The sequence below is a fragment of the Embiotoca jacksoni genome, unplaced genomic scaffold (assembly GCF_022577435.1).
Source record: "Embiotoca jacksoni isolate LCO1_2020_lvr unplaced genomic scaffold, fEmbJac1.0.p SCAF_14, whole genome shotgun sequence".
Classification (NCBI taxonomy): domain Eukaryota; kingdom Metazoa; phylum Chordata; class Actinopteri; family Embiotocidae; genus Embiotoca; species Embiotoca jacksoni.
In genome coordinates, this window is record NW_027185274.1 from 6,046,409 (window position 1) to 6,063,132 (window position 16,724).

The 16,724-nt window shown below is 41.0% G+C and overlaps 1 protein-coding gene across 2 annotated transcripts in view; it reads left to right on the forward strand.

The window, feature by feature from the left end:
* Nucleotides 1-663: 663 nt before the first annotated feature.
* The window catches only part of dscamb (Down syndrome cell adhesion molecule b), a 116,475-nt gene continuing 100,414 nt past the window's right edge, over nt 664-16,724 (forward strand). For both annotated transcript variants that reach the window (XM_069147609.1, XM_069147611.1), the window contains exon 1: nt 664-1,495. In XM_069147609.1, the coding sequence (XP_069003710.1) occupies nt 1,453-1,495 (43 nt within the window). In that variant the 5' untranslated portion in view covers nt 664-1,452. The remainder of the gene's footprint in view (nt 1,496-16,724) is intronic.

Consider the following 16,724-nt stretch of genomic DNA (forward strand, 5'->3'; position numbering starts at 1 on the left):
GTACATAACCAGCATTTCACTTCATATTCTGTCATGTAGGATAGAGAATGAGCTGCAGACTGCGCTGCTGGTTATATCACATCCCGTGTAACCCGGCAGTGTGGACAGGCCCACAGGCTTCCACAGCCTACTACAGTTCTACCCTTGACTTCAAGGCAGGCACTAAAATGGAGGGGTGGTGGTGGTGGTGGTAGCGGGTGGATTATGAGCCTTTGGGGTGGGGGACGCTTTAAGTTAACCCCCTTTTCTCCACCCATTGACAGTGTTACATTTTATTTCCACTTCCTTCTCATGCAGTTATTAAAGCACTGCAATAATTTAAAAATTGCGATTCAATTAAACCAAACATTTCCCTCATTTGTCCACTTAAATGAACACAAAATGCGCGTCATTGGATGTCCTTGTGGATTTCCTCCGAAAAGGATCTCTCATCTGTTTTTATCTATGGGAGAATTACCCTAACTTAACTAAATTCAAGCCAGAAACCTGGTATGCAATGCTGTATCATGAGTACACCTGCACGCCAGCAGACAGCGCTTTCTGTTTGAGCCGATACAACTCCGTGCGTAAAAATCCTTGGTACCTCGGTGCGTCATGTCCAGCTCATTTCCTTAATGCAAATGTCCCACTCGCTGCGTGCTCTCACAGTCTTCCCACCTTCACTCGTATCCTGCCCTCAGGACCGACCGGTAGCCGCCTCTGCTCCTTTAAGGCAATGAGGAATTAAAGCGTCTGCAGGGGCAGGGGAGAGGGTTATTCTGTGTAATGCTCAGAGTGTCAGTGTGGTGCGATTAGAGAGCGGCAGCGGGGAAGATGCGCTTGCTCGCCTCTTGCTGGACGCACAGAGGCGATGAAGATGATCTGACTTTGGAGTCTGAGAAAAAAGCGTGTTTTTCATTCTTGTACTACCACCATCTCCCCTCTGCTTTCTTCTTTGCTCTTTTAGTTAATTTAATTTTCTAAAATTAGATTTTTACCCTTCAGGGATGATCCGTCAGTCTGTGTTTTATCTAGGAAATCGGCGCTTCTGACTATTTGTTTTTAAAGATTTAGTTTAGCCAGTTTTGGGAATTCATTATGGTTTCAGGATCTGCTCTTACCCGGCTCTGACTCAGCATCACACACACCTGGGCTTCACCCCTTCAGCATCCTTTTGAATAACAGGGAGAAGCAGCAAGACGCGGAGCAGAGGAGGAGAGTCTGAGCACAGCTCTCCCCAAGACAATCACAGAGGCGCATTTACGGTCCAAGCGCAAAAAGACAGCTCAGAAAGAAAAGCAGTGTAACGAAAAAGTAAGACGGAAATATTAAAAGTAGAGACTTGGACTGGTTTACTTTAAGATAGTGGCAAATGTTTAACCTTAGCCCAAGCGCACAGAAGAGAAACCCAGGGAGGCACCGGTCGGAGGAAGAAGAGAAAGCATAGCTTGGGGGGATTGAACGGAGCAGGGCATGTGGATATTGGCTTTTATCTTTTTCCAGAGCATCTTGAATGGTAAGTTTCACCTGCTCATCTTTTTTTTATTAGTGCTCATTACCTGCTGCAGAAGGCAAATCACTGTTAGACAGCTAAGTGACTGAGGAGGGAGGATGGAGGTCACCTGTGACCCACATGAAATGGATTTTATATGGTTGTCAAAAGGCTGACACCCTTGATAGAGGGAGAGACGGGCGAGGCATGAATTGCGTTTTAAATCCTTCAAGCTCTCCCACAACCCATTAGCCACATCTCTGGCCTTCAGATATACACTCTGAGCCAAATTAAATAAAAAGGGTAAATTCTGTTTGTTTCAGCGTGTATATAATTAATTTCTTTAATTATATTGGTTAGATTCGTTTTTTTTAAGTTTCAACTTTAAATAGTTTTTAATTTGCATCAAACTAATGTGATTTGTTTTTATTTATTTTATGCTAAATGATACCTATTCTGTCACAACCTTGTTCCACTGTGGCCCTTAGTAATAAGTGACGTCTTTGATATAATGGACATTTGGTTTAACCCTTTCCCCCTCCCCCACAGTGAGCATATTTTTCAAGTTCAAAATGGACTAAATGAATGTTAAGGCATTAAAATGATCTATTTATAGTCACATTTAGCAGTTATTCATATTTGCATTTTTGATTTAAAATATAGAATAATATTCATAACTGTGTCAGAAGATTTTCAACATCTCCACAGCCACAAATTTGAATACAGCTTTGTATTATTTACCTTTAAATGCAATTTATGGGGAGCAAATGAGCACCCTTAGTACGAAATGTTCATATTAGAAAATTAAAAAAGTGTAATGTCTTTGATGAGGTACAACACGTAGGTAAAAAAAATTTCAGGAAATGCAAAAGTAATCCAGAAATACACAAAAAAATTTCAAATACATTTTCCGTTCAAATAGCCGAAAGCCATTTTCCATTCGAATACTGTATTGAGACACATAGATCTGGTTGTGCGTCTTATCCATGTTTTCTTGTACACATGTGTAATTGCATGCATGTGCACCACTGCCCACATGCACGCGGGTAACACCGTGCACGCATATTTGTGTGCTCATATAGTGTATCCATAATCAATAGTGGAAAATTGATACAGTTTATTGCATTCACTTATTGGCCAGAGTCCCTTGTACAGGGAGGGATTATGGCTGCCTGGGTGTGTACGAAAACAGGGAAAGCGAAGGGGAGAGTTGAAGAAGGAGAGGGAGAAGGAAAAGAAAATGGAAACATGTCTGGAAGAAAAGACGTCAGGGTGACAAGATGGGGATTGTTCATATACTGAAACACAACAAGCCAACAACAGCTTGGCTGCATTTTTATCAACGGGTAAAACAAAAGCTGAATTTACAAAGCAAAAATTGGGGAAGTGGGTATTTACAGGTATGAATACATTTAAACGCATTAGGGGGGCTGTAATATGATATGGTGTGTCCCCAAAATGGATTTTCCCCTCTGGCCGGAATGATAAAATAAGGCTTCGAAATGGATTTTTGTTTCGATGGCGACGCTTTCTCAGTGCCGAGGCGACCCTCAGTCGGTGCCGTTTATTGACATTGACTCCACATAAAATGGTATCTCCCTCAGCCCAGCTTGTGCTGAAACTCATAAAGGAACAATAAGGAATCCTCATTAATCATAATCATCTGACTCTGACATTAGATCAACTGCCATGCAAGATTGTGTCCGTTTATTGCATAAGGGATTATTGAGGAGGCCTGTGGCAAACAACTGATAAGGATTAAACAGTAGACAGCGTTGAGTGCAGACATTACACTTTTTGTGTTCTTCATTTGCACTGCAAACCTTTTTTTGGGGTTTTTTTTTTGTACATTTAATCATCACAATCCGTTTGTGTTATTTTTATTTGATTCCTCTGTCACTGCTCAGGAGCCTGGCTGTATGACTTCATGCTCTGTCGCTGGATGTTTTGTTGATTATCATGAAAATGAGGTGTTCATCGGCTGAGCAGTCGTTGTCAGAATGAATGAATGACCTTGTAGATAGAAGCCAGCACAGAGATTGGATTCCAGACAATTCTTGCTGTTTCGGAGTTGGGCCTATCACGTGCCCACCGGCCTGTCTCTATGGTAACCTCCTTAATGGGTGTCAGGGGCTGCGTCCTAAAACGTTCACCCTCTCTCGTCGCTATATGGGGTGGAAAGCTATAGGGTGTGTAGATGTCACTCAGAATCCGCGATGGTGGTTGGTTGATGTCTGGTGCTTGCTTACTCCTCTTCTCATTGCCTGGTGGGATCATTTTCATCCACGATGTTCGCTGTAATAATTCTTCACAAATTGGACACCTCCACAAAATGGCAGACCCATAGGCAACGTGGTGGCAGACTCCAGACATGGAACTGTGAGTTTGGCTCTTGTTGCAAACTGAATTGGCCTGGAAGTACTTGACCCGGAGCTAATCACATCCTGCTCCATCAATCTGTGTGTCCACAGGTGTGTTGCGTGACCAAATGACAACCGAGTTGCCTTTTGGGTTTTCAGCATTGTTTTGCATTGAGGTCGTTTCACTGCATGTCAGCATAATGAATCTGCAACCACTTAAAAAGAGGAAACAGATGAACACCCACATTGTAGAACCTATTGAAAAAGATTATTCACTGAAGCAAAAGACAACCTCAATCCTTAGATTACTCCTTTGTCAGATTCCACACACTAAACAAATTCAAATGTTACATTTAACACATTCACCAGCCAACAGGCACAATTATTTTTAGTGTTCTATTTAACACGTTTGCTATTTCCTGTGCCTATCAAAGCAGAATCTATAAATTCAGTCATCAGTACAGGAGAGGAAACATTAAATATCTCTGCCTGAAAGCTGCCTCTAGGCAAAAACCACAGCGAGCTAAACTGGCCTATTCAAATTCTCATTGCAAAGATATAACGAGACAAGACTTCTCACAGAGTCCCGACGAACACTGTGATGATTTGTAGGCATACACACAGCTTAACCTGACGCTCATGACTTAAAAAGGACTTATCTCGTATGTCTTCGATAAATGAACATTTACGCGGAGGTCAGGAAATCGTGCAATCAAATTTTGATCTCAATTAGCTGTGACCTTTCTCGGACTATACACACACATCCACTTTGGAATGAGGAAGCTCTTCCAGAGCATCTAGCCCAGTGTAGCTTACAGTACAGTAAATAGCTGCCAACATCAGTTAGCCTGCCAATTTTACATGACCCCACATTATTAGTAACCTGAAACACTGGATGGAAATGCTTTGGGGATGGAGGTGGATAGATAGATTGAACTTGGCTACAAGTAGAAAAGGGGAACTGGTGTTTGCATGGTAATAAATCTACATGAAGGCAATGAAGGGGAGTGCACTGATGAGAGCCTCATTTGCCGGAGCTGTGAGGTGATTCTGGAATCTGGGTGAAGATGTCCAAAGATCGGTGGCCTCCCAGTGGCCATTCTTAAACTCTGTAAAAGCAATGGAGTGAAACCTGACCAGCCTTACAGCTGCACTCAGCCATTAGTCTGTTTACTAATTACCAATTAGGGTTTGGTTGCACAAGCGGTATCGTAGCTCATGAAATGAAATTACCCCATGAAAACACAGCGTACAGTCAAGTGATAGATCATCTTGTAGAGTCTTACTCTGATATGAATATCTAATGGGCTAAATTAAGTTTACAAACCCACTTAACTCTTGTTCACTTGTGTAAGTTGTAAGAGGGTTTGTTGGGTTACATTTTGAACTCTGCGCGTGATTCCAGTTGAAAGGGCGGCTAATGTTGGGTAATGGATACCCTGATGTGTGATTATAATAGATATCCCCTAGTTCATATATCCTGGCTGTATAATTAGGGCTACTCTACTGTACTGTACCTCCTCGAGCCTGTCTAGCTCTCTAATTAGGAGCAAGCTTTGGTGGCTCGAGTGTGTGTGTGCGCACGCGTGTGCATGTGCTGTGTCTCACCCAATGTAAAATCTAATTACCGATCGCACTGTGTCTGTCTGGATTCCACTGAATCAGAGGTGTAATTGCGCAAGCCCGCGTGTAAATGTCTCTTGCATTAAAATGTTAACGATATCATTTAGCATCTGCAGGGAAGAGCAGAAAAGCCCTCAGCACCCAGATGTAGGTGTTTGATCATGCGTGCAAAGTGAGGTTGTAGTACATCTGGCGGGGGTTTCCCTCTCAGACAGGGTTCTCAGTAGAGAGGATGTTTTTAATTCACTCAGCACCTGTCAAAGTGACATGTTATATTACTGTGCTGCGCTGCACAGGTACTGTAGTGGAGGAACTAGTGGAAAAGCTTTATTTGACAGTCAAAAACAGACTAAGTCAGGAGAAAAGCACTCCTGTTCTCCTTTGCAAAAGTGGCTCTATGTTTACTTAGTTTCAAACAAGTTTAAAACACGCCTACTTATGACAAGGTCTATTTTTTTGTTTAACCTAAACTATGTCTGCATTCATTTAATCACAGTTACAAACACTACCACATAGGTTGACTATGGTGAGCTGAATTAGGGGTTGGTAATATGGATACAGCAGTTCTTTATACTTTTCCATTTAATTGTATCTATCATGTTATCAACATGTAGTGTATTGTGAGGCACAATACAGATTAATGAATTCAAACTTCAGGTCACTTACTTTATTTATCTTCTATCCCTAAATACGCAGCATTATAAACACAAGTTTAGAATGTCGTGTAATGTTATGATGACCTTTGAATATTGTGTGATGTGTTTGACATCACAAAGTCTGTGCAACAATTACACTTTTATTTAAACAAATCTATACAAATTCTACTATACAAATGTAAATTTTAGGAGTCATCGTTGCTTGTGTTAAACTCTGTCAGGAAGCGCTCAGTAAGCTGTGCTGTCTGCCCTGAAATAGAGAAATTTGTGCAAATCTATACACATGTATTTTACCTGGTGAGTCAATGTTCTGGATGGAGCACAGAGGTCGTGCATGCACACGAGTAGTCCATGCCCGTTTCCCTCTGCTGGGTGTGTGTGTTGTACACTGTTGCACCAGAGTCCTTGTGGCGAGTGTCCCACCAAAGCTTTTGTTCGTTGTGGAAGGCAGGTGGCGGAGGTGTGATAAGTTTGCTATCCATCACCCACCAAGACAAACATTCACGCTGGACCTCATAAATACTGCCTCTTAATCCAATCCTCCACATACCCGGGCCGGGCTTTGAACTCAACACACTCGGTGGCCCAAGGCTGAATTGATCCCTGCGACTCTGGCCTGAGCATGATGCATGTGCCTGATGTATCGTGGCTCAGTAACAGTCTGCCAGCCTGTCTCTTTCTCTCTGATGCTGCCTTTGAGCTTGGCATTCTTCTCTTGCATTTCATGGACTTCCCTTGTATGTGCCGATCTTTCCTCTTTTTAAAAAAACAATCACACCGCATGTCTCTTCGTTCTCTCTGCAGTTTCCCCAACCACCTCTGCTGTATATTTCACATCTCAATCCGATTATTCGAGTCTGCATTTCCAGGAGATACTTCAGCATCAGGTCTGCCTCTGCGCCTCATGCTCCACAGTCCGAATATTAAAGTAGGCTAAGGGATAACGGAAGAGGCAAAGCTGGATAGACAGTGACAGAAAGACAAATGGGTCCAGCTTGGTTTCTCGACACTGCTCTTTATTTTTAAACCTGGCACAGATGCTAAGATTTAAGACCAAGTTAGTGGCGGTTATTTTTAGCCGGCCATTTTTAAAGCGCTGTCATCTTGTTGGTAAGGTGTGTGCATGTGTGTTAGAGGTGTGTAAAGTAGGTACTTTATTTGTGTATTTCCTGCATTTGCAACAACCTATATATGTAGGGAAGCTTTGCAGAATGTATGTTCTTGTGTGCATTCGAACCAGTGTATGTGTGTGTATGTGTATTTAATTGGGAAGCTGGGTGGGTGTGTTAGGGTGTGACATAGAGTAGAGCCACAGGAGTCTGATTTATGTCCTTCCAGCCACCCATCGATCCCCCGGCCCGGTGTGAGACTGAGTGCATTGTCAATAATCTTAGCACTTTGTGGTATTCCTAGAATTCCCAGACCTCCTCTGCTCAGACCAAGGTGTGATGCTGCAGTAAGCCATCTTGTCCAAGATCAAATAAGAGGGCACGGGGCCTGGCAGCAGTGCATTTGATTGTAGGGTAGTCTAGTGGTGAATAGATCATTTTGCAGTTGATGTGCTGTTGAAGAAAAAAAGAGATCTGGCTCCATTGTTGGTGCAAAGGGAGGTAATTTGAACAGACCCCTGCATGGGTCCCCAGAAGCATGTAGCAGTTACGTATGTGTTGCTGAGTGTCTACGGGACACTTAGCAACACATAGATGAGGACTATGTGTTGCTCTGTGTCTCTCTATCCAGACTCTCCATCCCTACAAGTGATTATGCTAATTAGTGTTTGATCAGATGATTAAATTAAAACTCAATTCATCCAAAGTACCTAAATGCTCACAATACATTTGTATCTGCCTGGCTGCCCAGCATCAAACAGCAATGAGTCTCCTGCGGTGTCCCAGCCACTGGAGGAAAGGATGACCAGAAAGGAGAGGAAGAAACTATACAAAAATTATAATATAATTAATAAATTTGTATTTAGGGAACAGCACGTAGAGAAGGAAGGTTGTAATAAAGTAAACCGGGAGGGGAGGCTGAGGGAGAGAGGAGGAAAAATGGAGAGAAACGAGGAAATAAGGATGTGTGTGTGTGTGTGTGTGTGTGTGTGTGTGTGTGTGTGTGTGCGTAGTTGGTGGGGGTGGGTAGCGGGAGGACGGGGGTGCTGAAAGGAGTCGTGCTGTGGTTCCCTAAGTGTTGAATAAACACGCTTGGTTTAGGGAAATGTCTGCAATAAATGTTTAATATGATAAGTCCTTAAAGACGGTCAAATGAGTCTGGAGTATTAAAATGAGCATAGCATGCAGCAGCAGTTGCAGCAGCTTTTGGAGGAGGAGGTGGAGGAGGTGGAAGAGGAGTTGGCAGAGGAGGAGGAGGAGGAGGAGGAGGGATGGGGGGGAGGAGAGGGGGGACTGATAATGGCAGGCAGAGCTAACAGGATGAGAGCAGCCAGCTGCTGTGACATCAACATTAACACACTCCACCAGCTGCTGGTCACAGACGTCTCTCGGACAAAACAGGGACAGTGGTATATCTTCAAAGGGCCACTATGGCCTTATAATAGTATTATTACCTGTACAATGTTAGCAATAAAAAAACGGCATATATGTAAAGCATTATTTTAAAATGGAGTTAAATATTACAGTGAAAAAAGTAGAAAGGCGGCAGTAATCAGCCAGAATAAAGGAGGACTTTCACTTGTAGCAAAATCAAACAAACTGTTCATTGGGAAAAATACAAAAAGAAAAATGGGATACAAGAAAAATAAATTAGGAATATACTGTGCAATATATAAAAGAGCAAAGAACAAGCTGGGATAGTTCTAGAGTTGAATTACTGGGAAACAACCATAAAATGCCCAGTAATAGTATTAGAAAAACGAATTATCAGAATTATCTAAAAGCATCTTTGTCTCTAGAAATTACAGTGACCAGTTGTGCAAAAAAAAACAACAACATTTAATTAGAAACATATGATGCCACACAAACCACGATTCCAATTAAACATTTCTAATTTCAGTATCTGACACTTCCCAAAATAATCCGGTATCACGCCAAAGCGTATCATACACCCCTCGGTCCAATAGAGGAGAACGTGTCAGTGTTACGTTTTACCTTTCCAAGCCGTGAGAAAAATAAGGTGCTTTTCATTTAGGCACCAAAAATCACATGGTTCAGTTCAGGAGAAAATCAAGGTTTCATGAAAAAGAGTAAACTTTACATAATTGACCTTGGTAGTACTTGTGTGTACTTTTCACACCTAAGCAAAGCAAAACATGACAGTGACATGGCCTATTCTAGTGGACTGACAAGGTGTACCACATGCTCAGGCGTCATACCTGGCTTCCAGGAACAGTAGTGTTTTTATTGCAAGAATGATTGCTTTCATACTGAAATACTAGCTAATTTAATTTGTTTCTCTGACAACGTTCGCTCTTCCAACTCAAAGTCTGACCCAAGCATCATCAGTCGTTATATGTTTAGGCCTGGCTATTAGCGGTTATATTTCCCTCAAATCTAATGGCTGCAACAAATAGAGTCATTCTATGGCTGAACTCAACTACTATCATTGTTGTACTGCTTTTTGGGGAACTTTTTTACAACCCTCTAAAAATACGTCAATTCAGTTGGTTATGTGATTTGAAAATGGCTCATGTTGTGAAATTAGGTTTTTACTTTGTCCTAGAAGCAGAAGCAAGAAAAAAAAAAGTTTTTTGTGCCACCATTTCATCAAGGTGTGCTTGTAAGGTTTCCCTTACAGATTCAGGTAACACAAGTGAAATGAAATCCCCGTAGCCCAAGAGCTGTCCGTGTCAGGTCATTGGTCGTGTCAGCAGCCTCTCGTGTCACATCTTAAACCCCCGCCAACACTGAAACCTCCTCGGACACTGTGTTACCTGAGGTGGCATGCAGGTGGACAGCAGTCACGATAAGACACCAACAACAGCAGCATTTCTGAAGGCCCTTAACCTTAATGTTTGGTGACATAATAAGGTTGGTTGTCCAGTATGTGCCATGTCTACTTGTCTAACTGAGGTAAGGCCTCTGCCAACAGGCATCTGTTCAAGGAGAACGTCGCTGCTTAATCGTATTATCAAGAAAGACAATGTATGCTGACCATTAGATTAGTTTGGAGTCTATTTGATTACGCCCACTCAAGTCTCAATCAGACTTGTTTAAGTTTAATAGTAGAGAATCTTAGAGCAGCAAAGTTTCTGATGGTCATTGATTACTGTCAAAACACGACCAGCGGCAATACACTGACTAATATACTCATCAGAAATATCATGTCATAATGACATGGACTTTTGCATGCAGTCGTACTTTATTCAGTACCTAGAATATTTGGACATGTCTGTATGTTTTGTAAGAGTTTGCCTCGTACTCTTACTGCACTGAGACAGGTTCGTTGTCGGTTTTGATAAAAACGTACATCTTATTTTGGAAACTTTAAAAAAAACATAAAGGATGAAGATATCAGACTTTGATTTTAAAACAAAAGTAACATCATCATGCAGTTCAGTTCATATCAGCTTCATTATTTTATGCGACTGTCAAAGTAAAAAACACTTGATTGCGAGATACAGTAAATAAATTGTATGCATCAAACTGACTTCTGAAGCTTCTCTGTATTACTTTATGTGGCGCACCACCAATGTTTCACCTCACTTGAATAAATCACCCTTAAAATATATTTGTAAATATATTCCTCTATGCCTGTTTGTCAAAAGGATTAGCATGAGCTTTCTATAAATACAGTTTTTATTCTCGTTAATTAGGTTGAGGAGAGGCAATACCGCAGCGCTGCTCTCCCCAGTTGTTGGTAAAATTAGAAAATTATTTTAATTAATAGGTAAAACTGCAGGTGTTGAAATTGTAAATAATCTATCATAAATTTCTTCTAATTGCAAAGGCTGCTATGGTTCAGTCGTAGCATTTTTGAGGTTCACGTGGTGAAACCTAAAAAAAACTGAACAAATTGTAAATATATAATGAATCTATGCGACACTTTGAATGCAATCTTTGTTTTATATACTTTATTACAGACAAGGGTTTTCCTCCACTTTCTACTGTGCTTGTTACATCACAGTAATATTATATTTCTGCTGGTGGAGGTTTTTATTCATCATCAGCAGCAGCAGAGGGAGCTGCTATAGTTTGCTACAGCATAATTCCTCATCAGATCCACTCTCATGCACTCATCATCATCAGCTGCAGCATCATAATTTAGACATCAATGTCTTTACTGCTCCGTTTTACTAACAGAGAAACAGTCCAGGGTCTCTGGCTTCCCCGTGATGAGACAGGCAGCCACTCTGGCCCATTTAAGACATGAAAATAGACCGGGGGAGGAGGAGGAGGCTCATCTGCTGTGGGGGCCTCGTTTTTAGTGTTGCCCACCCCTCCCAGACATCAGAGAACAGATCTGTCGGTGAGGATCAGCAGCGTGCGTGCAGCTAGCCCTTTCTACTGTCACAGCCCTGCTTAATATTCATGAGAGCAAATTGGGAGACAGTCATTTAACTTCCGTGCATGGTGTACTGCCTCTGGGCAGATCAGATCAGTGGGAATGCTTACTCACACTGGACTCCTCGGCCCCAACTGGTTATTATCTGCCTGTATCAGAACTTGTAGCTATGTAACTTTCAAATTCATGGACTTCGATACACAGCAAAATGTTCTTTGTTGAAAGATGGCGTACCTGTACAGTGTATTTGAAATTAAGGTAATGCACAGGTCAAAGCCCTGTTTTTAGCTGCTGGGAACACAGCTTGATCACATGCTTTAGTGTTGCATACATCACACCAGTGCTGCTGTAAATCCACAGAGTAGGAGTGAGAATTCGTTAAGGTGGAAAATTGCTTTAGCTACTGTTAGTCCTGAATGTGAGCGAGCCAGGTATGATCTCCACATCCCGGGCAGACTTGCCCTGAGGGCACGGAGCAGAGAGCTGCTTTAATTACCCAAGGTTTGTGCTGTCACATTGTCACTGCGAGGCACCCGGAGCCACGCTACCGTGCGGTGCTGAGTCCCCCTGCCGTGGCGGCGATGACAACTCAGACAATGAATCTGCTCGTTCAACAGATGCAACACAAGTGCTCTCTGAAATATGGGAAGCTGAATCAATCCCGCTGTCTCTCTGATTCTCTCTTTGCCTCTTCTTGTTTGCTCTCTGCTGTTCTCTCTTCTTCCCATGTCAGTGAGGGCTCATGAAAAAAATACAGCAGCTGCGTGAAGGGAAACGTAAAATCAAGTTCCCACGTGACGCTGGGGCCATTCACTTAATACTGAGGGTTTTGAGAGAGTTAATTGTCACACAAACTCAAAGTGACATCAACATGCTTTGATCATGTGTCTGATTGGTAATTTCCCTAAACATAATTAAGCTGTGAATCGCAACTTCTTCCGTCTTGTGATTTAGCAAGGAGCCACTTATTGAATTCATCTTTACCTCTTTGTTCCCATTGGCATTGATTGCACGTTTACTCAAATCAAGCGCCCCAGTAGCTCTGAAAACCCTACTCTCGTGGTTGGTTACACCCTGACAACTGATCAGCTTTATTATGTGAAGGTCCACAGTTGGGTGATGATAATAAGCCGTAGACGTTGTTTGTCATACAGTAACTCTAGTGGGGACGTTGCTGCTTCCCCCAAATCACCTCATCAGGACAACAGTGTAAGAAAAACAGTTGACACCAAATTTTTGTGAGACATTTTATTTTACATTATTGAAAAAGAGACAACAAATTACAAAATTTTCCCTCAATCTGAAGCAAATGATTGTGTAGGTTTGCATAATCTTTCTGTTCAAAAATATCTAAATGCCCAGCAGTTGCAGTCTGTAATTTGTGCACTGTGAAACTTAAACACATTCACAGACACTGTGACACTTACAGTTGTCTGTTGAAGTGGCCTTAAGAATACAGCCTTGGTTAATGGTTCAAACACTACAAATAAGTAATGCTGCTCTGCCCTTTTACAGCAGATGTCAAAGTGCCATTAAGCAAGGAATGCCTTTCCCAAATGTTCTTGAACTAGTCAACCCTGAATATTGGATGTGCATCACTGCACAAATATGTAGCATACACAATCATCAAAGCTGTTGTGGTAACAGAAATTTTCTGGATGTAGAAACATAAAAATTATATGATACTTTTTTAACAAAATACTAAATGCTGCACTGATGAATATTAATGTATCTGTGAGATGAAATCACAAAAAATGGTCACCTAATTCTGCAGTTCCCCTGACCCCTATAGACCACTTTGTGTCTTAACTCACTGTTTCAGACTTTAGTGTTTCAATGAACTCTTTCCCCTCTTATCAGTGTTGTTTTCAGTTGTGGAGGATTAACTGAACAATGAGCTGTTGAACATGTTGAAGCATTTAGTGACTGAAGAGCCAGATATTCCACTCAGGAGTTGGTGGAGACCAAAACAGAGCTAAAAGGCGACCACAAACACACCAAGTATCACGTCTAAGCGTGTAACACACATGGTGTTTTATGTTTGGGGACCAAAAACTACGTGGTTAAATCTTTGGAAAAGGTCAGGGTTTCAATTAAATGTGACACGGTTGCAATTTGGCTACATTTAGGCACTTGGTTAGGAAAGGATCATTTTTGGGGTTAAGATAAGTAGTCATTGTATGTATATAACGTTACGTACATAATATAATTTATATAATGTATGTTATGTTTTGGAAGTGACTTCATTACTTATAAAAAAAATCAGGTTGACTTTTTGCTTTCTTACTGGCTTGAACAATGGTCATCTTGATGAAAGTATTGAGTTTGCTCCATCCAACTGCCCTTGACTCCCTCCCTATGTGGACTTTGTACAGGCTGGTCATACATGCGTGGACTTTTCACGACTGGGTGAGCCAAACTGTGACACTGACATGTTATCCTCTACTGGAATGATTACACATTTTGGTGTGATACTGGGCTGCACAAGCACCCCCAAAATTTATGATATGAATGATAATATTGCTCTGTGTCTGTCTATCAATTTAAAAGATAGTAATATGTCATTTTTGCATAACACCATCACACCTATTTTTAGTGATATAGTCCTGTTTGATCTGCTGATATTGATCTTCTTTTTCTGTGGAAATTGTTTCATAAATAATGAACATTTGTGGCAGTCATTTCTTGTCGGTTGGTCAGTATACCAATGATAAATTGGTACTTACCTCGGGACTTAATTTAGCTATGCGAGTGTGGTTGTGGGTTAACAAAGGGCAGATATTAAAATTTATGACCCCAGTGTCCATGATGTTGTTAATTTTCAAGTCAGCTGCATGACACAAATGTAACAAGTTAATGTCTCAACCAAAACTGACAGTAAGAGAAAGATGAGAGCATACATTTTAAACCGGATAGCCTAAAAAGAAAAGGTGATGCATTCTAGCTCCTCTGATGTCCGAGGTTTTAGATGAAACAGCTTTCTTCCTTCTCCCCTTCTCCCTAAAGATATCCCAGTGGGAAAAAAAAATCATAGTCAATTATAGATGCATATAATGCATTATTGAACAGTGTCATTTATTTCACCTTTACAGTTGAGCTCATGAAAAATTATGCCAATTACTGATTTTCTCTCGGGCAATGTAGTAAGTGGGTAGGCCCTGAGGCCATTTGTTGGGGCATGACATGGTGCTCTTTGTGAGGTCTAAGGGGGTGACATACCTGCGTCATCAGACCATTTGTGGTCTGGCTCCTGAGCTTAGTCAATTAGGAAAAGGAGTAGTGCAGTGATATGCACCCTTCCACCAGAGTCCATTTCTTTTTTTTAATTAAATCAATCTCGCTATCACTCAGCCAGTCTAAATTGAGTTGCTCTCACGTACTTTTCGTATGTGAAATAGACGAATATCAAAACAGCCGTGGCATAAATCCTAATCCAATTTCTCCGATGCTTGCATAGAATAGAAACTTTCCAAGCAACCACACACTTCTTTGATCTATATTTCTCTCAAGTCGTTTGCTATTGTAGCACAGTAATGTTCAAAGTATCAATTAACTAAGTACCGAAAGAGTATTTGTAGGAAACTTTGATGTGTGCCAGTTATGTCTGTCTCTGGAAAGTTTTTTTTAAATGAGGAAAATATTATTGTATTTTTTTTTTAATTTGTGCAAATTATTTCTGTAAAACAGTCTTTGTCTTCACTTACTTCCCCAAATCCCCTCCATGGAGGATATCATCAAAGTGCTAACAGACAGTATATTTCACTGATGTATTACAATACTCATTCATAAGCCAGATTTACAAAGAGTCTTTACTATAATCAGTAACAAATCAGAATTCACACAAAGAAAATCTCCTCTGGACGTAAATCAATAAATTCGGTGTGTTTGAAAAATATAGACGCGAGTGAATTCAAAGTGTCTTCTCCTTTTCACTAACCTTGAGCACCAACCATGAACAGGTGGGGTATTGACCCCCACGCACGCACACACACACACACACACACACACACACACACACACACACACACACACACACACACACACACACACACACACCAACCAACCCACCAAACCCCCACCTCCGGTCCATATTATCAACAGAGCACTGAGAAGATTGATACTCCCTGTGCCAGCTGGAAAAAAGAGAATGAATCAGAATTTAATATGACTTTGATGTATTATTTTCATCTTGGCCGGTGCCACAGACTCATCGAGAACACAGCACACTATTCCACTGCATTTAAAAAAATTCAAATTGGCTGAAACTTTTGGATGTGAGAGACTGTACAGGAGTGTATACAAAAATTCCTCAGCTGGAAGCATATATGCTGCACTTCTTTAATTCTTTCACATGCAGTAAACTATGTGAAATCTCTACAATCTGCCATGTGTGTGGTTGACAGAGAGTATGTATTTGGCCATTAACACGAGGATAAAGGTTTGATAAACTATTTAGGGGGAAAAACCTCTGATAAATTATTGGTGAGGGAATGCTGTTATGAAATATTGATTATTCACACGTTGACAAGACAGAATATGTGAATATATAATTACCCACTTAAACTGTTTATTACAGACTGAAACTCATAAATTTGTAACAAACAGAAGCAGAAGGCATGTCCAAGGAAAGAGAGAGAGAGATCGATAGATAGATAGATAGATAGATAGATAGATAGATAGATAGATAGACAGACAGACAGACAGACAGACAGACAGACAGACAGACAGACAGACCAATCAGTCACGTAGCTCGGCTTTTGATGCTAATGCTAATGTTGGACTGTTAGCTATTTACTGCATTAAAAAAATCTGATAAATTTCTTCTAGTTTATGTTACTGCTTATAATATCAAGTCAAACTAGCTGACATTAGCCTAAAAGGTGAGTATCCCTCTATATTGCTGCAAAAGCAACTTACACTTTCCTTGTCTTTGCAACACTGCACTTTATCCAATAATATGAAATGCCTTACGTGAATATAGGCATATTTCCACCCATATGTAATACAGTAATGAGATTTTTTTTTTTAAGCTTTAGTTATATGTCATGATACACAAAGGTGTTTTCGCTCATTTAGAGTAAACCTGTCTTGTGGACTGTGCATTTCTGTGACAATGCTTGTGGCTCAATATCAATTTTCAGTCCTGGCCATGTCTGC